The 20,761-nt window shown below is 41.9% G+C and overlaps 1 protein-coding gene across 1 annotated transcript; it reads right to left on the bottom strand.

The window, feature by feature from the left end:
* Window positions 1–19,023: 19,023 nt before the first annotated feature.
* LOC138883553 (uncharacterized) lies at window positions 19,024–20,111 on the bottom strand. The gene is made up of 2 exons (XM_070164247.1): window positions 19,982–20,111; window positions 19,024–19,613 (listed from the first exon to the last, which is right to left on the bottom strand). The coding sequence occupies exons 1-2, from the start codon at window positions 20,109–20,111 to the stop codon at window positions 19,024–19,026; spliced, it is 720 nt and encodes a 239-aa protein (XP_070020348.1).
* Window positions 20,112–20,761: the final 650 nt, after the last annotated feature.

Raw genomic sequence — 20,761 nt, forward strand, 5'->3', positions numbered from 1 at the left:
TCATTTTAGGATAGCATGAGGAAAGTACATCTCTATGCCTACATGTCAAGATACAGGTAAAAAATCACGAATGTCACTAAACTGGGCAACAAAAGGAAAAATGCATCTCTATGCATATATCTCAAGTGCGTATGTCAAATGCAATGCCTCTCAGTGATGAACTCATGCACTCACACTCTCAGAGTACTCAATCTCACTATCTCGCATTATCTCTTACCATGCTCAATACTCAGCACACTCAATCACTCAGCATTGTACCATACCCGTTGTAGCGTGCAACCTGATCCATAAACATATACATAGTCAACTGCACTCACTTGGGTTGTGCAGATTCGGGAGAGGCTCCGACAGCCCAAGCGCTATAATCCATACGGACAACTCACGTGTTGCACGGGTAACTCATGTGCTATACATCAATATCAGAATTCGCACGGATCACGTGCTGCCACGGACAACTCACGTGACATAGTCTTAATATCTTACAATCAGGTATCAATCTCTCCAATCTCACTCACGGGCTCACAATGTCATGAAACTAGCCCGATAATAATGATATGATGTATCAATAAACAGCAACTGAGACTTAGATATGATATAAATGCATAAATATGACTGACTACAAAATATCAAAGAAATCAGTGAGATAACAGCAAGAAACGACCTCTATGGGTCCTAACAATATCATTATAAAGCCTAGACAGGATATCTAGCATGATTTGATATCTTAGTTACTTAATCACATGGTGAAAGCATAGATATCAACAAAATAGGACATTAAACAGAGTCATGGAACCACAAAGTCACAATTCACAGAGTGCATGCCCACAGGCCTGTTACCTAGCATGTGCGTCACCTTAATACCAATCATATAACACGTAATTCGAGGTTTCATACCCTCATCACTAAGTTTAGAAGAGTTACTTATCTTAAATAAGCCAATTCTAACACCGAGCAAGCCAAGCGATGCTCCAAGAATGCCTTCACACACGTCGCAACCTCCGAACGGCTCAAAACTAGCCAACAGCAACTCAAATACATCAGATAAAGCCCAAGGAAGCAATTACAATTGATAAAGATCGAATTCTACATCCAATCCCAAAGTCGTCCGAAAATTACACCTGGGCCCACGCCTCGAAACTCAACAAAACTCACAAAATCTGATAGCCCATTAAATTACAAGTCCAACGATACTAGTTTCACTCAATTCCGACTCCAATTCGATGTTCAAAACTCAAAAAATCATATTATAAAACTTTAGGCCAAAACCCCCAATTTCCTCTTCCAATTCATCTGTAACGACTCGATCGGTTATTTGAGCTTTAGCATGTCGTTCAAAGGTTTGAGGCCATGAGCAGCTTCACTTTAGGTATGATGACTTGTACGCGTAGTCGGAATTGAAATTCGAGGAGTTCAGAGTTGATTTGGAAAGAGAATTCTCATTTCGAAAGCTTTAAGTTGGAAGAATTGACTAAAGATTGAATTTTTGAGTAATCAACCTCATTATCAGGATTTAAAGGTTTCAGCAGGTTCATATGATGATTTCTGACTTGAGCGTATGCCCAGATCGGATTTTGGATGACCCAGGAGCGTCTCGGTGCCTATTGTGGAAGTTAGCATTTTGGAAGAATTCCATAAGTTTGGGTTGAAGTGCATTTCAATGTTATCAATGTCTGTTTGGGATTCCGAGTCTGGGAATAGCTCTATATGGTTATTTTGCATTTTACAGCCATAAAACTACAAATCCGTGTGAGTCCCAAATTTTTGTGTGCTATAGCCCATGCCTTCCGCCTTGGGCCCGGATGGATCCTTCCTGGAATCGCCTAATATTTATCCCAGACATCAAATACGGTCTAAGAAACAATTTCCACCGCCCTGAAATGATCAAATTATATTTTTTGGCATTTTACAGCCATAAAACTGCAAATCCACGCGAGTCCCAAATTTTTGTGTGCTATAGCTCATGCCTTCCGCCTTGGGCCCAGATGGATCCGTTTGGGAGTGAGAACGGAAGTGGTTTGGAGGTCCGTAGATTATTTTGGAGTCATTTGGCAAAATTTAGAAATTTGAAATGTTTGACCGGAAGTGAACTTTTTGATATCGGGGTCGGATTCCAATTCCGGAAGTTGAAATAGGTCTGTAATGTCGAATATGATATGTGTGCAAAATTTGAGGTCAATCAGACATGATTTGAGAGGTTTCGGCATCGAAGGTAGAAGTTTGAAGTTCTAAAGTTCATAAAGCTCGAATTGGGGTGTGATTCGTGATTTTGACGTTGTTTGATGTGATTTGTGGCTTCGATTAGGTCTGCATTATGTTTTGGGGCCTCGGTTGGATTCTGGATGGTTAACACATCAAATTTGGAATTTGAAGAAGAAATGAAGTAGCTGCCTTCTGGTGTAACCGCACCTGCGAGGCTTGGGCCGCAGGTGCGGAGCTACAGAAGCGGCCTAGGAGTCGCAGAAGCGGGCAGGAGCGCAGGTGCGAGGGAAGATCCGCACCTGCGAAGGCGCAGATGCGGAAGGGAGATTGTAGAAGCGGAAGCTGCTGGGTTGAGTTAGAGCCGCACTTGAGATGGATTTTCGCAGGTACGGAGCTACAGAAGCGGCTACTGGACCGCAGATGCGAAAATCGGGGTTGGGCAGTGTCCTATTTTAAATCGGGGTTTGGCTCATTTTTACTTCATTACATTCATGGGAGCCGATTTTGGAGCAACTTTGAGGTGCCATTTTCATCACCAAGCATGAGGTAAGTGCTTTATACTAGTTTTGAGTTAATACCTGATTATATATGGATTTGAACATGAAAATTAGTGGAAAATTTGGGATTTTGAGGAAAACCTAGAAATTGCTATTCTTGAATTTTGATCACGATTTTGGACATGAAATTGAAAGTAAATTATATTTTGAGTTCGTGAGGATATGGGTAAAGTTTATCTTTCCACATATGGTGCCCAAGGGCGATTTTGTCAACTTTTCGAGCGGAGTTGGTAATTTATATAAATTGAATTGTTATAAGTATTAGGGTATATTTTCATTGGTTTGTCCATTATTTGGCTAGTTTTGGAGTGTTAGCCATCGGTTTGAGTCGTCGGAAGGGCTTGGAAGCCGACTATGGAATTTCGGAGCAAGGTGAGTCTCCTTTCTAACCTTGTAAGAGGGAATTATCCTCACAAGTGAAATAATTAAATATGTGCTTCTAATTGTGGGGGCTATGTACGCACGAGGTGATGAGGGTCCATGCGTAGCTACTATTATACTTAAGTCTGGGTAGTCTAGGACCCAAAAGCATGCTTTACTTGTAACATTTTCAACCTTATTGTCAATTTAAAATGCTTAATAATATTGAACTTAGTTAATTAGTTTCTAAAAAGCTAAACAACATTTTCTTGACTGTTAAGAGAGAAATTGCCATTTCCTTAGATAATTTCCTTTTGATGAATTGTTGATTAACTGTTTGAATGTGTTTATCTATTGTGGAACGGGTCGAACGCCTTGGTAGATTAAATAGATGAATCTATGGTTCGCGTCATTCGATCCAATGACAATACACATTTTATTATTATGTTGGATCCGGCCATACGACCTCGGCATGATTTGTGCATGCTTCTATTGCTTGCCTTGAGATTTACGAAAAATGGATATTGTCTCCCTGGCATTAGATAAATTAATAAATGATGAAATATGAACTTGGAAATTTCTATTAACCAAAGAATGGCTTACCTGCTTCATGCTTATTGAGTTTGCAGTCACCTTACAAAATCCACGATTTTTCACACTATTGTTATATTATTATTGGACCACTAATAAGTGTTGAAGTCGACCTCTCATCACTACTTCTTCGATGTTAGACTTATTGGGTACGCGTTGTTTTCGTACTCATACTACACTTGATGTGCATTTTTGTTGAACAGGCACATGTATGCCTAGTGACCTCGTTGGGCGTAGCAGCATGGTCGATACAAAGACTTAGGTGAGCTGGATCTCTCGAGACGACCCGCAGCCAGCAGAGTCTCCTTCAGATTATTATATTTTCTTTTCTGTCCAATTTGTATTCCGGACATTTATTGTATTATATTTTATTTCCTAGAAATTGCTCGAGCACTTGTGACACCGGGTTCTGGGATGATTATGGGATTATTTAGTATTTAAATTTGTGCATCATTATTTTCTCGGTCAAGTTGATTATTTATTGTTTAATGTATGAAAAATAGATGATTTCAAAAATACAAAAACGAGAAATTTATTTAACTTCGTGGTGTTGGCTTGCCTGACAGTGGTGTCTGCAGCCATCACGACCCTTAGTGGATTTTGGGTCGTGACATCATCAGCCAATTGCTAAAAATGAAGATGGATTCTTAAAATATAGTTAAAACCGAGTTGATAATATTTACCCCAATCTTTCTGATGAAATTTGCTCAAACAATCGCCTCAATCCGAGTCTCACATCTCAAAATATGAAGAAAGAACAAAACCCTCGATTTTTATAACTCTTCCCAGTGTTTTCCGCATTTGCGGTAAAATTATCGCATCTGTGGTAAAACTCCGCTTCTACGAAAATAACCTTGCCAGAAATCCCCCGCACCTGCGGATGCCAAATCTCGCTTCTACGAAGCGTTACGCACATGCGATTCCAAATTCTGCATCTGTGCGCATGCATGTGCGCTTCAAAATCCACTTCTGCGGTCTTCCTCACCCAGCCACTTCTCGCATCTACGACTCCACGAATGCTTCTGCGACCATCACACCTGCGCAAACCAGCAGTAGGTGCGGCCATACCAGAACTAGAAACCTTCAACTATGCAACATGAAATGAAATGATCCGACCTCGTCCGAAACTCGCCCGAGCCCCTTGGGACCCCGTCCAAACATGCTAACAAGTCACATAACATAACACGGACCTACTCGAGGCCTCAAAACACACATAACAACATCAAAACGATGAATCACACCTCAATTTGTAATCATTGAACTTTGAAACTTCAACTTCCACAACTGTGTCGAAACCTATTAAATCACGTTCGATTGACCTCAAATTTTGCACACATGTCATATTTGACATTACGGATCTGCTCTAACTTCCAAAATCGGAATCTGACCACGATATCAAATAGTTCACTCTCGGTCAAACTTTTCAAAATTAAAACATTTGTCATTTCAAGCCAAATTTCACTACGAACCTCCAAATCATTATCCGGGCGCGCTCCTAAGTGTAGAATCACCCAACGGAGCTAATGGAACCATCATAAATCCAATCTGGCGTCAAATACTAAAAAGTCAAAACTTGATCGAACCTTCCAAATTTAAAACTTCTAGCTGAGAATCATTCTTCCAAATCAAATTCTGAATGACCTGAAAACCAAAGCCGACGATTCACATAAGTCATAATACCTCATACGAAGCTACTCAAGCCCCTAAACAACTGAGCGGAGTGTAATTGCTCAAAACGACCAGTCGGGTCGTTACATAAATCTTTCCTTATTTGAACTCTTTAGATACTCATAATACTAACAACTATTGAATTTTACTATAAATAAACAACTTTGACTTTTATAAATCCTTTACCCATTAAAAAGCGTACTCCTAAATTTAGGGGGAAAAACTAATTTGAATTAAACTATAATTACTTCAAAATGTGTGAGAAAGAAATTGTATCTACTTTATCCTTTGAAATATGTTCGTTTCTAACAACCAAGTGGTAGCCAAGGGCCTCTAACAATTTTTTATTAATTTGATTCCTTTGAAATATTCTTTTAGAAAAAAGTGTCCTAAATGTAAATAAAAAAGAAAATTATCTTTTTAAGAAGGAACAAAGTTGTATTTAGAGTATTCAGAAATTCCTAATTTATATAAAAAATATATAAAATGAATTATGAAAATACACTTTGATTTACATGGTTAAAAGAAAAATAAAGCATTCGTAAATTATAATATAAATAAAAAAAGGTAAAATGATACCCTAAAATTCCTACCATAAATAAATGAGAAAAATATTTTTCTCTTCAATTTCTAAAATCTAGGTTAAATAAAGGAGAAAAATATCTTTTCAAGAAAGAATCAATTATTTGCAATTCCAAATTTTCGGCAACTTTGCTACTTATCAAACAAAAATTTATGAATTGTTTATTTACCTTTTATATTACTCCATACATTTTTATTTTTAAGAATGTTATGTTTTTATATTGAATATATAATTTAATGTTTTTTGGGGAAAGTGCCAAGTTTATATAATTCAATGTAACAAACGAACCATCCTTACTTGTTTATAAAATTATAGTTAATGTGTCTTTGTCTCCAAAAGTAAAAATATTATAACACAAAAAATTATTTATGGATGAACATATCTTTTTGTAAAGTTGATTGATCATATTACCGTTCAATGATGTACTATTTTTTTCAAAAATTATACATAAAAAATTATAAAATTATTTAAGAATGAATAATAGATAAAACTATATCATATTCATGGTTCCTTATATAATTGTGATATCCTCTTTATTGTTCATTTTTTCGGACCTGGGCGTATGTTCGGATGGGGTTTTTGGATGACCCGGGAGCGTTTTGGTGCCTAATAGTGAAAGTTGATTCCTTAAGGATTTTGAAGTTCTTTAACTTTAGTTTCGAGCGAGTTTTTGTGATATCGAGGTTTGAACAGAATTTCGAGACTGGAAATAATTTTGTATTGTCATTTAAGACTTGCACGCAAAATTTGGTGTCAATTCGAGTAGTATAAATGTGTTTCGTTACATTAGATGAGAATTGAAGAACTTGAAGTTCATAAGTTTAATTCAATTGGTTTTAGGGGGTGATTCTTAGATTTAGCGTCGTTTCGAGCGTTCCGAGTGTTCGAGCGAGTCCGTTTTATGATTCCAAACTTGTCGGTATGATCGGGCGAGGCCTCGAGGGCCCCGAGCGTCAATCGGAAAAGGCTCGAGTTAAGTTAGAAAAATTTAAAACTGTCATAACCGCACTTGCGGTTGGCCAGCCGCAGGTGCGAGACCACAGAAGAGGCCCACCAATCGCAAATGAGGCCCAACGGGAGGAGCCCAGGAACCGCAAATGCGGCTCCTATTCCGCAGAAGCGGAACCGTAGAAGCGGCCCCCAGACCGCAGATGCGGCCCCAGCTAGGGCTGCTTATCGGAAAGATTGGGCTGTTATTTACTCTTAATGGTTTGACTTTTCGGTTATCGACTTTTAAATGTGTTAATCCGCTAGCCACCTGATAAGATATCGGGCAGATTGGTATCGATTTAGCTCTTATCGGGCGGTTATCGGGAGGTTTATCGGCCTAATTCAATCAAAACAAAATAAAATTTAGTCTCTATATGTTTAAATAGGTGGTCGACGTACTAAGAGGGATGAAGCAAAGAGACACCGTGATGGGTAAATCATCTGTGTAGAATCTTATTTATGTTTATGCACATTGGCTTTAGTCCATGTGAAAGATTTCGAATTGACCGTAGTTAAATCAAATGTTCATCATGCTTAGAATTCTAGGATGCCCTAAAACCCAGGCAAAGTTGATGAAGTTGTAGTGTAACTGGTGTTGTTATCTACAGTAAATTCTGTCTTTTGTCACAGTTAGATGACTCCTTTTATTTGGCTTTCTTTTATTTTAATTTACTTTGATAGAGTACTGGATGAAGAAGGGGTTTTGATTATTTAGTATATATATATATATATATATATATATATATATATATATATATATATATATATATATATATATATTCTTAACGGATTAATGGATTATCCGTTAAGAAAATTGAATAATCCGCACCAAACCAATAAGTCATTAATAAAAAAAATTTAATCCACTCCCCGTCCATTAAACCCTTAACCTGATACCAATAAGCCATCAGTTTTCGGTTTCGGTTCGGTTTTGAACACCCCTAGCCCAAGGTAGCTCGGCCAAATTCCGCAGATGTGGAACTTCCCTCGTAGAAGCAAGACTGCAGATGCGGTCACCTAACCGCAGGTGTGGAAATCACAGAAGGCAGTGCCTTTATTTAATACGAGAATTTGTCATTTTTGACACACTTCATTTATTCCTTGGGAGATTTGGGAGCTTCCAAAGAGGGGATTTCAGCCTAGCATCTTGATGTAAGTTATTCCTACTTAATGTGAGTTTAATACATAGTTTAGGGTAGATTACACCATGTAAATTAGTGAAAATTGTGGGTTTAGAGTAAAACCTAGGGTTTTGATAAAAACAATTTAACCACGACATTCGTTACGAAAGTGAGCTTTGGAGCAAGGCGAGTCTCTTTTCTAACCACGTAAGAGGGAAATAACCCCAAAGGCGAATTAATTAAATGTATGTGACTAACTGTGGGGGCTACGTACATACATGGTGACGAGAGTCCGTGCGTAGCTACTATTATGCTAATTTTTCGAGTAGTTTAGGACCCGTATCATGCCATACTTGCAAATGCTTAAGTTCTTACTTGCTACTGAGATCACTTAGGACATGCTAGAAATTGTAAATAAATATAAACGGATGTACGCACTTACTTGAGAACTTGTATGAATTTATTTGACTATAAATGAGCAATGTGTGCTTACTTGATAATAAATTACTATGTGGATCGGTCCAATCGCCTTGGTAGAAAATAGATGCATCTATGGTTCGTGTCATTCGACCCTCTGGCAGTGCACAGTTTATTATTATGTCGGATCGGGTCGTACGACCACGACATAATGTGCGCATGTATTTATGTGGAATTTTTCTGTGTTATACTCTGCTTAAATGCTTGAAATGAAACTTATTACATGACATGATTGAAATTGATATATTGTTAAGAAGTAATATCTTACTTCTCTTTGTTCTGGGAATGTCATTATATCTATGTTATCCATGCTTAGCGTAGAACTTAAATATTATTCTTGTTGACCTTAGTAAGTGTCAAGTCGACCCATCGTCACTACTTCTTCAAGGTTAGACTGGATACTTGCTGGGTACATGTTGTTTATGTACTCATACTATGCTTCAGTACTTAACTATACAGGATCTGAGCCAGGTGCATCTAGTTACCCATCCGGCGCACGTGCCTGATTCCTGATCGAGATCTCACAGTGAGTTGCCCCATCTTAGACGCTCAGCAACATACCGGAGTTCTTTTTTTTTTGTTATGTACTGTCTATTCTGTTTCAGGTAGTAGGATAGTGGTATTATTTTGTACATTCTATTAGTTTCCCTAGTACTTGTGACACTAGTTCCTAGCACACATTTTGTAGACTATTATTTTGGGATGTATTTCCATTATTATGAACTTGTTAATTTTCGACTGTCTAAAAGTTTAAGGTTAAGAAAAAATGTGGAATTGTTTTGGTAAAATAAATGAGAACTCACTAGTTGATTAGGGTTGCCTTTCCTGACAACGGTATTGGGCGCCATCACGACCTATAATTGAATTTGGGTTGTGACAACATGGTATCAGAGTACTAGGTTCACGCAGGTCTCACAAGTCATGGGCAAACCTAATTGTGTCTTGCTGATCGGTCAAAGATGTTTGTACCTATCTTCGAGAGGCTATAGGGTGTTAGGAAACTACTCTTTATTCATCTTCTATCGTGCAGTTGATGGTATACTAAATTTCCTATTTTTATTCTCTCACAAATGGTGAGGACGTGCACGGTAGACGTTCTAGACCTGAGAGGAGATGCTCCCCCCATTGCTAGAGACCGAGGAAGAGGTCGGGGGAGGGCACCGGCTCGAGGTAGGGGATGAGGGCATCCCAGAGCTGCCCCAGTTGCACCACGAACAAATCCTGCGGGGGATCCTATTATTGAGGAGCAGGGCGAGGTTCCCGCAGCACAGCCTACCCCGGCAGACTTTATGACAGCACCAGGTTTCCAAGAGGTCATGGGTCGTATGTTGTGGTTCATGGATTCCATGACTCAGACTGGTTTTTCCAGCAGACCCAGCCACATCTCAGGCGGGAGGGGGAGCATAGACCCCTACTACTCAGGCTCCTGGTCATGCAACTGCAGTGTATCAGACTTCGGGTGCACTACCCGCGGATGGGGCTCAGCTAGTTGTTGCAGTAGTAACCGAGCCCAGACCGACTGTTGACTGTGATCCGCAGAAGTTATTAGACAGGTGTACTAGGCTACACCCTCCTATCTTCGGAGGCGAGCATTATGAGGATGCCCAGGATTTCATTGATAGGTGCAGGGACAGACTACACAACATAAGGATATTGGAGTCTCATGGGGTTGACTTCACTACATTCCAGCTGGAGGGCAGGGCCCATAGATGGTGGCAGTCTTATGTTCTTGGCAGGCCAGCAGGTTCTCCTCCCATTACTTGGAGTCAGTTCACATAGCTTTCCTGGATAGGTATATTCCACCCTCTGAGAGGGAAGGGTTGTGGTATCAGTTTGAGCAACTTGAGTAAGGTCAGATGTTGGTGACCAACTATGAGGTGAGGTTTTCTGAGTTGTCTTGCCATGCAATGATGATTCTTCCTACTGACGTAGAGAGGGTGCAGAGGTTTGTTGCATGGTTGCATTCTGGTATTAGGGACAACATGGACCGAGAGTAGAGATGGGGACTTCTTATCAGCTGATAGTGGAGATTTCTCGAAGTATTGAGGGTTACCGTCTGAGAGGTAGAGAGCAGATGCAATAGGATAAGAGGGCTTGATTATTTGGAGAGTTTAGAGGTGCCTCAACTAGGAGCGGAGGTCAGTTTGGGAGGGGTTAGCCCAGCTGGCCCCCATATTCAGCACCACCACCTCCTCGAGGTGCTCCAGCGCGCCCTTATTTCAGCTTCATACCAAAGTGTTCTTACCACCTGCCAGCTATCCAGGGTTCTTCCCATGGGTATTCAGGTTCCCAGTGTTATTCTGTCTCATACTTCAGTGCTATATCGAAGAGTTCATACCGCACATCGGCTATTCAGGCTTCTTCCAATGGCTCTACAGGCCCAGGGTCATACATTAGGGCAGCAGGTCACCACACCGAGGGGTTGTTTCGAGTGCGGAAACCTAGTTCATGAGGAGATACTGCCCAAACTTCGGGGCAAGGCAGTTCACCAGGGTCAACAGCCTATGATTACAGCATCGGTTGTCCAGTCGCCTATAGGCAGAGGACAGATTGGTAGGGGCTATCTTATAGGTGGAGGCCAGGCAGGTAGAGGTCAGTTAGCTACTGCCTAGTCAGGTGGAGGCCAGCCAATCAGCGCTCCATCCAGATTCTATGTTTTTCCAGCCAGACCAGATGCATTGGCCTCAGATGCCATTATCATAGGTATCAATTCTGTCTGTGATAGGGATGCTTCAGTGCTATTTTACCCAGGGTCTACCTATTCATATGTATCATCTTTGTTTTCTCGTTTTCTAGATATTCCTCTTGAGTCCTTGAGTGCTCTTGTTCATGTGTCCACTCCTGTGGGGGATTCTATGGTTGTAAATTGGATCTACCAGTCCTGTATGGTCACATTCTATGGTTTTGAGACTATAGCAGACCTCTTGTTGCTTGATATGACCGACTTTGAGGTCATCCTGGGCATGGATTGGTTATCCCTACACCAGGACGTCCTAGATTACCATGCCAAGATTGTTACCTTAGCATTGCCGGAGTTGCCGGGGTTGGAGTGGAAGGGTTCCTCAATTAGTACATCTAGTCGAGTTATTTTTTTCTAAAGGCTCTGCATATGGTCGAGAAGAGTTTTTTGGCTTATCTGGCTTATGTTCGGGACACCACCGCAGAGTCTCCGACGATTGATTCGGTTCTAGTGGTCCAAGAGTTCACCGATGTGTTCTTGCTGACCTTCCAGGCATGCCATCGGATCGTTATATTGATTCTATATTGATTTGGCTCCAGGTACCCAGTCTATATTTATCCTACCGTACTGTATGGCTCCGAAAGAGTTGAAGGAGTTGAAGGAGCAGGTGGAGGAGTTGTTAGCAAAGGGGTTTGTGAGACCAAGTGTGTCACCTTAGGGTGCACCAGTGTTGTTTGTGAAGAAGAAATACTTGACTATACGAATGTGCATTGATTACCACTAGTTGAACAAGGATACCATCAAGAATAAGTACCTGTTTCCGCGCATTGATGATTTATTAGACCAGTTGCAGGGTGCTAGGGTGTTCTCTAAGATCGACTTGAGATCAGGGTATCATCAGCTGAAGATTCGGGATGCGGATGTCTCGAAGACTGCTTTCCGTACTAGATATGGCCATTATGAGTTTCTAGTAATGTCCTTTGGCTTAACTAATGCCCCATCGAAATTTATAGATTTGATGAATAGGGTGTTCATGCCTTATATTGATTCCTTTGTTATTGTCTTCATTGATGACATCTTAATATACTCACGTAGCTTTGGGGAGCACGAGCAGCATTTGAGAGTAATGCTTTAGCTTTTGCGAGAGCAGAAGCTACATGCTAAGTTCTCCAAGTGCGAGTTTTCGCTAGAGTCAGTAGCATTCTTGGGTCATATTGTATCGGGAGAGGGTATTAAGGTGGATCCCAAGAGGATTGAGGCAGTTGAGAGTTGGCCACGTCCTATATCAATGACTGATATCAAGAGTTTCCTAGGGTTAGCAGGTTATTACCACCGATTTGCGTAGGGCTTTTTTATCCATTGCATCACCTTTGACTAGATGTCCATAAGGATGCTCATTTCCATTGGTTCGATGATTGTTAGGCGAGCTTTTAGAAACTCAAGACAGCCTTGACTACAACACAGGTTCTAGTGTTGCCTTCCGGTTCAGGGATGTATACGGTATATTATGATGCTTCATGCATTGGCTTGGGATGTGTATTGATGCAGGAGTAGCGAGTTATTCCATATGCTTCACGTCAGCTGAATATTCATGAGAAGAGAACATTATCTGTATGGGGTGTCATATCTGTATGGGGTGTCATATGAGGTTTATACTGATCATCGCAGCTTACAACATTTGTTAAAGTAAAGGGATCTCAATTTGAGAGAGCGTAGATGGCTTGAGTTACTGAAGTATTATGACATCACCATTCTTTATCATCTGGGCAAGGCAAATATGGTCGCAGATGCCTTAAGTATGAAGGTTTAGAGTATGTGTAGCTTAGCATACATTTAAGTGGATGAGAGGCCACTAGCTTTGGACGTTTAGTCCTTGGCTAACACACTTGTGAGGTTGGACATTTCAGAGGCCAGCTAATTCCTTGCGTGTGTTGTTGGTCAGTCTTTATTATTGGGACAGATTAAGGACTGGCAGTTTGATGATCCGCATTTGGCAGTCCTTAGAGAGATGGTGCTACAAGGTAGTGCTAAGGAGGTTTCTATTAGCGTGGATGGTGTTCTATGACTCCATGGTCGCCTATGTGTTCCTGTTGTCGATGGCTTGAGGGAGAGGATTCTAGAGGAGGCACACAGTTCATGGTATTCTATTCATCCAGGTGCTACGAAGATGTATCGTGTCCTGAGGTAGCATTATTAGTGGTGGAGGATGAAGAAAGACATAGTTGAGTATGTATCTAGGTGTTTGAATTGCCAGCAGGTTAAAAATGAGCACCAGAGGCTTGGTGACCTACTTCAGCAAATGCATGTACCTGAGTGGAAGTGGGAATGTATTACTATAGACTTTGTAGTTGGGTTGCCCTGATGGAAGTTTGATGTAGTTTGGGTCATTGTCGATAGCTTGACCAAGTCGGAACACTTTATTCTGGTTGTGACTACTTAACTTTGGAGAGGTTGGCTCAGATCTACATTTGGGAGATAGTTCGATTGCACGGTGTGCCTGTTTCCATCATATCAGATAGAGGCCCTCAGTTCACTTCCCATTTTTGGAGAGCCATACAGAGTGAGTTGGGGACCCGTGTAAAGCTCAGCACAGCATTTCACCCGCAGACCGACGGGTAGTCGGAGCAGACAGTTCAGATTCTGGAGACATGCTTAGAGCATATGTGACTAACTTTGGATGGCAATGGGATTAGTTCTTGCATTTGGAAAAGTTTGCCCACAACAACAGTTATCAGTCCGGCATTGAGATGGATCCATTTGAGGCTTTATATGGCCACCGATGTTGTTCTCATATCGAGTGGTTTGATCCTGGTGAGGCTAAGTTGTATGGTACAGATTTGGTGAAAGATGACTTGGAAAAGGTAAAGTTGAGTTAGGAAAGACTTCGCACAGCTCAGTCCATACAGAAGAGTTATGTATATCAGAAGGCGCGGGATGTATCATTCATGGTCGGCGAGAAGGTACTCTTGAAAGTCTCGTCGATGAAGGGTATTCTGAGATTCGGAAAGAAAGGAAAGTGAGCCCCAGGTTTATAGGCCCATTTGAGGTGTTGAGACAAGTTGGAGTGGTTGCCTATAAGCTTGCTTTACCCCCTCCCCCCAGCTTATCGGGAGTTCATCAAATTTTTCACGAATCTATGCTTCGGAGGTATGACGCCGACATGTCTTATGTGTTAGGATTCAGTACTATTTATAGACAAGAGCTTGGGTTATGAGGAGAAGTATGTGCCATTGTTGATAGACAGGATCACCGGTTGAGATCCAAGAGGATTTCTGCCGTAAAGGTCCAATTGAGGGGCTAATCAGCCGAGGTGGTGACCTGGGAGTTCAAGGAGACATGCGGAGCAGATATCCACGCTTATTTAGCACTTCAGGTATGAATCTAAACTCATTCGAGGATGAATATTTGTTTAAGAGGTGGAGAACGTAACGACCTGACTGGTTGTTTTGCTTTCTAGAACCCCGTTCCCCTAAATAAGACTTCCCATACTTGCTTTTGCTGATTTATGACTTGCGAGGATGGTTGGTTCGGGATTTGGAAGAGTTTGGGTTGAAATCAAAACACTTGGTTCCTTAAGGTTGGCTTAAAAGGCCAAGTTTGACTTCGGTCAAGGTTTTGAGTAAATGACCTCGGAATCAGGATTTGAAGGTTCCAACATGTGTATGATGATTTCGGACTTAGGCGTATGTCCGGATCGAATTTATGGATGACCCGGGAGCGTTTTGGCGCCTAATAGTGAAAGTTGATTCCTTAAGGATTTTGATGTTCTTTAAATTTGGTTTGGAGCGGATTTTTGTGATATCGAGGTCCGAACGGAATTCCGAGACCGGGAATAGTTCTGTATTGTCATTTAAAACTTTACCTTTGAACTTCAAGTTTCTACATCGCTTCGAACGCGTCGAATCATACTTAGACTACTCGTATTAACGCTAAATTTTGCGTGCAAGTCTTAAATGATGACACTACGGAACTATTCCCGATCTTGAAATTCCGTTCGGAACTCGATATCACAAAAACCCGCTCCAAACCAAATTTAAAGAACCTCAAAATCCTTAAAGAACAAACTTTCACTATTAGGCGCCAACGCTCTCGGGTAATCCAAAACCTGATCCGGATATACGCCCAAGTCCGAAATCATCATACTTACCTGTTAAAACCTTCAAATCCCGATTTCGAGGTCGTTTACTCGAAATGTTGACCGAAGTCAAACTTGGCCTTTTAAGATAACCTTAAGTAAGGGTGTCTAACGGGTGGGCTGGGCCGGGTTAGGTAGGCAAAATTTGGAACCATACGGGTTGGGTTCCGGGTCGGTTACGGGTTAGGGCTTACTGGGTTTAACGGGTTCGGGTTCATCCGGGTAAAAAATGAACCGTAAGGGTTAGGGGTACAAGGGGCCGGGCCGGGCCGAGTTAGAGTAATTTTTAATTTTTTTTTGTATTTTGTTTTTGTATAACTATTGTAAGTTATATTAATATAAAATAAAAATATAAAGTATACAATGAAAATGGAAAAAAATTGCACTCATAAATTGCAAGTGCTACATTTATTTTAAAATACAAACTTACAAATTGAAAGGTTTACATTTAACAACAAGTAAATTAACGAAAAAAGAGAAAATTCAAAGGCCCCATTATTAAAAAAAAAATTAAGTAGCCGTTATACCGGTCTGGGCCGGGTCGGGCCAGTTAACCGGTTGTACAGTAAAAATTGTTGACGGGTTTGACTGGTCTGATTAACCGGTATCCCCAAGGTGAACGGACCAAACCCTCTACCCCTTTAACCCATCCCTACCCGGCCCCCTTATACCGGTCCAGGCTGGTTCCAATTTTAATCGGTCCGGACCGGTCCGGAAATGGGTTGACCCAGCCCGTTAGACACCCATAACCTTAAGGAAACAAGTGTTCCGATTTCAACCTAAACTCTTCCAAATCCTGAACCAACCATCCCCGCAAGTCATAAATCAGTAAAAGCAAGTACGGGGAGTCTTATTTAGGTGAACGGGATTCCAGAAAGCAAAATGATTAGTTGTGTCGTTACATTCTCCACCTCTTAAACAATTTTCGTCCTCGAACGGGTTTAAATTCATACCTGAAGTGTTGAATAAGTGTGGGTATCTGCTCCGCATGTCCTCCTCGGACTCCAAGGTTGTTTCCTCGACTTGTTGGCCCCTCTACTGAACCTTTACCACAGAAATACTCTTGGATCTCAACTGCGATCGTGTCTATCAACAATAGAAATTGGCTCTTCCTCATAACCCAAGTTCTCATCTAGTTGAATAGTGCTAAAGTCTAACACATGTTACAGTCGGCATGGTACCTCCGGAGCATACACACGTGAAAACCGTATGAACTCCTGCTTAGCTAGGAGGTAAAGAAAGCTCATAAGCAACCTCCCTAACTCGCCTCAACACCTCGAATGAGCCTATAAACCTAGGGCTCAACTTTCCCTTCATCCCAAACCTCATCATACCCTTCATCGGCGAGACTTTCAAGAGAACCTTTTCGCCGACCATAAATGATACATCCCGCATCTTTTGATCCGCGTAACTCTTCTATCTGGACTGTGATGTGTGAAGCTGCTCCTAGATCAATTTTACCTTTTCCAAGGCGTCTTTCACCAAATCTGTACCATATAACTTAGCCTTGCCCGACTCAAACCACCCTATAGGAGAACAACATCATCTACCATATAAAGCCTCAAATGGAGCTATCTCTATGTTGGACTGATAATCGTTGTTGTAAGAAAAATCGGCCAAAGGCAAGAACTGATCCCACTGTCCTCCAAAGTCAATACTCATGCTCTCAGGATGTCCTCTAATATCCAAATTTTTCGCTCCGACTGCCCGTCGATCTGAGGATGAAATGTTGTGCTGAGCTCTACACGGGTCCCCAACTCACTTGTACGGCTCTCTAGAAATGGTAAGTGAACTAAGGACATCTATCTGATATAATGGAAACAGGCACACCGTGCAACCGAACTATCTCTCGAATGTAAATATGGGCCAACTTCTCTAAAGTATAGGTAGTCGCAACCGGAATGAAGTGTGCCGACTTGGTCAACCTATCGACAATGACCCAACTACAAAGTCCATAGTGATGTGCTCCCATTTCCACTCAGATATAGTCATCTGCTAAAGTAGGCCACCTGGCCTCTGGTGTTCATACTTCACCTGCTGGCAATTTAGGCATCTAGCTACATACTCCACTATGTCTTTCTTCATTTACCGCCACCAATAATGTTGTCTCAGGTCACGATACATCTTCACAGTACCTGGATGAATAGAATACCGTAAACTTTGTGCCTCCTCTAGAATCCTCTCCCTCAAGCCATCGACAATAGGAAGACATAGACGACTCTGGAGTCGCAGAACACCATCCTCGCCAATAGAAACCTCCTTGGCACTACCATGTACTACCGTCTCTCTAAGAACTACCAAATGTGGATCATCAAACTACCGAACATTGATCTGCCCCAACAGTGAAGACTGGGCAATAACACATGCAAGAACTCGGCTAGGCTCAGAAATATCCAACCTCACAAGTCTATAAGCTAAGGACTAAATGTCCAAAGCTAGTGGCCTCTCCTCGGTTGAAATGAATGCCAAGTTACCCATTCTCTGTACCTTCCTGCTTAAGGCATCCGTGACCACATTTGCCTTGCCCGAATGATAAAGAATGGTGATGGCATAATCCTTCAGTAACTCAAGTCATCTACGCTGCCTCAAACTGAGATCCCTCTCCTTGAACAAATGTTGTAAGCTGCGAGGATCAGTATAAACCTTACATGACACCCTATACAGATAATGCCTCCATATCTTAAGAGCATGAACAATCGCAGCTAACTCTAGATTGTGCACACGGTAATTCTTCTCATGAATCTTCAACTAACATGAAGCATATGCAATAACTTGCCCCTCCTACATTAATACATAACCCAAACCAATGCGTGAAGCGTCGCAATACACAGCATACATCCCCGAACCGAAAGGCAACACTAGAATCGGTGTTGTAGTCAAAGCTGTCTTGAGCTTCTGAAAGCTCGCCTCACAATCATCGGACCAACAGAAAGGAGCACCCTTCTGGGTCAATCTAGTCAAAGGTGCTGCAATGGATGAAAAACCCTACACAAACCGACGATAATAACCTGCTAGCCTCAGGAAACTCTTGATCTCAATCACCAAAGTGGGACGTGGCTAACTATGAACTACCTCAATATTCTTAGGATCCACCTTAATACCCTCTCCTGATAGAATATGCCCCAAGAATGCTAGTGACTCTATCCAAAACTCACACTTGGAGAACATAGTATATAACTTATGCTCTTGCAATGTCTGAAGCACCACTCTCAAATGTTGCTCGTGCTCCCCCAGGCTACTTGAGTAGATCAAAATGTCATCAATGAAGACAATGACAAAAGAATCAATATAAGGCTTGAACACCCTGTTCATCAAATCCATAAACGCCGCTGGGGCGTTAGTCAAGCCGTAGGACATCACCAAGAACTCATAATGGCCATATTAGTATGGAAAGCAGTCTTCGGAATATCTAAGTCCCGAATCTTTAACTGATGGTACCCCAATCTCAAGTAGATCTTAGAAAACACCCTAGCACCCTACAACTGGTCAAACAAATCATCAATACGTGGCAATGTGTAGTTGTTCTTAATGGTGACCTTGTTCAACTGGCGGTAATCAATGCACATCCGCATAGTCCCATCTTTCTTCTTCACAAATAACACTGGTGCACCGTAAGGTGATACACTTGGTTTCACAAACCCCTTTGCTAACAATTCCTCAAGCTACTCCTTCAACTCATTTGGAGTCATATAGTACAGTTGAATAGATATAGGCTGAGTGACTAGATCCAAATCAATACAGAAATAGATATCATGATCTGGTGGCATGCCTGGAAGGTCAGAAAGGAACACATCGACAAACTCTTGGACTACTAGCACTGAATCAATCGTCGGAGACTCTGCAGTGGTGTCCCAAACATAAGCTAGATAAGCCAAAGAACCCTTCTCGGCGATATGTCTATCCTTCAGAAAAGAGATAACCTGACTAGATGTACTAATGGAGGAACCCTTCCACTCCAACCTTGGAAACTCTGGCATCGCTAAAGTAACAGTCTTGGCATGGCAATCTAGGATGGCATGATATGGGGATAACTTGTCCATCCCCAACATGAACTTAAAGTTGATCATATCAAGTAACAGAAGGTCCGCTCTAGTCTCGTAATCGCAGAATGTAACCATACAGGACCGGTAGATCCAATCCACAACTATAAAATTGCCCACAGAAGTGGACACATAAACAAGAGCACCCAAGGACTCATGAGGAATATCCAGGAAATGAGCAAACAGAGATGACACATATGAATAGGTAGACCCTGGATCAAATAATACCGAAGCATCCCTACCGCAGACAAAAATAATACATGTGATTACGGTATCTGAGGCCACCGCATCTGATCTGGCTAAAAAAGCATAGAATGCAGCTAGAGTGTCAGTTGGCTAGCCTCCACCTGACTGAATAGTAGTTGGCTGAACTCCCCCTACCGCCCTCCACCTCTAGGACGGCCCCTACCAACCTGCCCTCTGCCTCTAGGCGGCCGAACAGCGGGTGTTGAAATCATGGGTTGTTGGCCTCGCTGCACTACATTGTGCTGGAGTTTGGGGAAGGTCCTCTTCATGATACCCAGATCTCCACACTCATAACAACCTCTCGGTACCATAGACTGTTATCCCAATGCCTGACCCTGATGGCCTAAATGCCCACTAGAAGAACCCTGAATGGCTGGCGGGTGGTATGAACTCTCTGGCATGGTAATGAAATAGGCACTAGAAGAACCCTGATGAGCTGTTGGGCAATAAGAACTCTCTGTCATGGCGCTAAAATAGGGGCGGGCTGGAGCTCATCGAGGAGGTGGTGGTGCTGAATATGGGGGTCTGCTAGGCTGACCCCTTCCAAACTAACCTCTGCCCCTAGTTGGGTCACCTTTAAACTCTCCAAAGAAACGAGCCCTCTTGTACTGCTACATCTGCTCTCTAACCCTCTGACGGTAGCATCAATCCTCTGAGCAATCTCCAGTACCAACTGATAAGAAGTCCCTATCTCAACCTCTCAGGCCATGTTAGCCATAATACCAGAGTGCAACCCCGCAAAAAATCTCCACACTATCTCTCGTTAGCAGGAAGTATCATGAGTGCATGGCGAGACAACTCAGAAAACCTCGGCTCGTAGTCATTCACTGACATCTGACTCTGCTCAAGCATCTCAAACTAAAACCGCAACTCATCCCTCTCGGAGGGTGGAATATACCTATCCAAGAAAAGCTATGTGAACTATCCCTAAGTAATGGGAAGGGAACCCGCTGGTCTGCTAGGAACATAAGACTACCACCATCTATGGGCCATGCCCTCCAGCTGAAAAGTAGTGAAGTCAACCCCATGAGACTCCAATATCCTCATATTGTGCAGTCTGTCCCTACACCTATCAATGAACTCCTGGGCATCCTCATGACACTCACCTCCAAAG

Source organism: Nicotiana sylvestris, chromosome 12 (assembly GCF_000393655.2).
Source record: "Nicotiana sylvestris chromosome 12, ASM39365v2, whole genome shotgun sequence".
Lineage (NCBI taxonomy): Eukaryota > Viridiplantae > Streptophyta > Magnoliopsida > Solanales > Solanaceae > Nicotiana > Nicotiana sylvestris.

Excerpts from the sequence above, each read along its gene's own strand:
- LOC138883553 (XM_070164247.1), bottom strand. The coding sequence starts at position 20,111 with ATGACAGAGAGTTCTTATTGCCCAACAGCTCATCAGGGTTCTTCTAGT. Across the intron at positions 19,614-19,981 it reads TGGGCATTTAGGCCATCAGG|GGTCTACCTATTCATATGTG; the intron begins GTCAGGCATTGG and ends TATTTGATCCAG.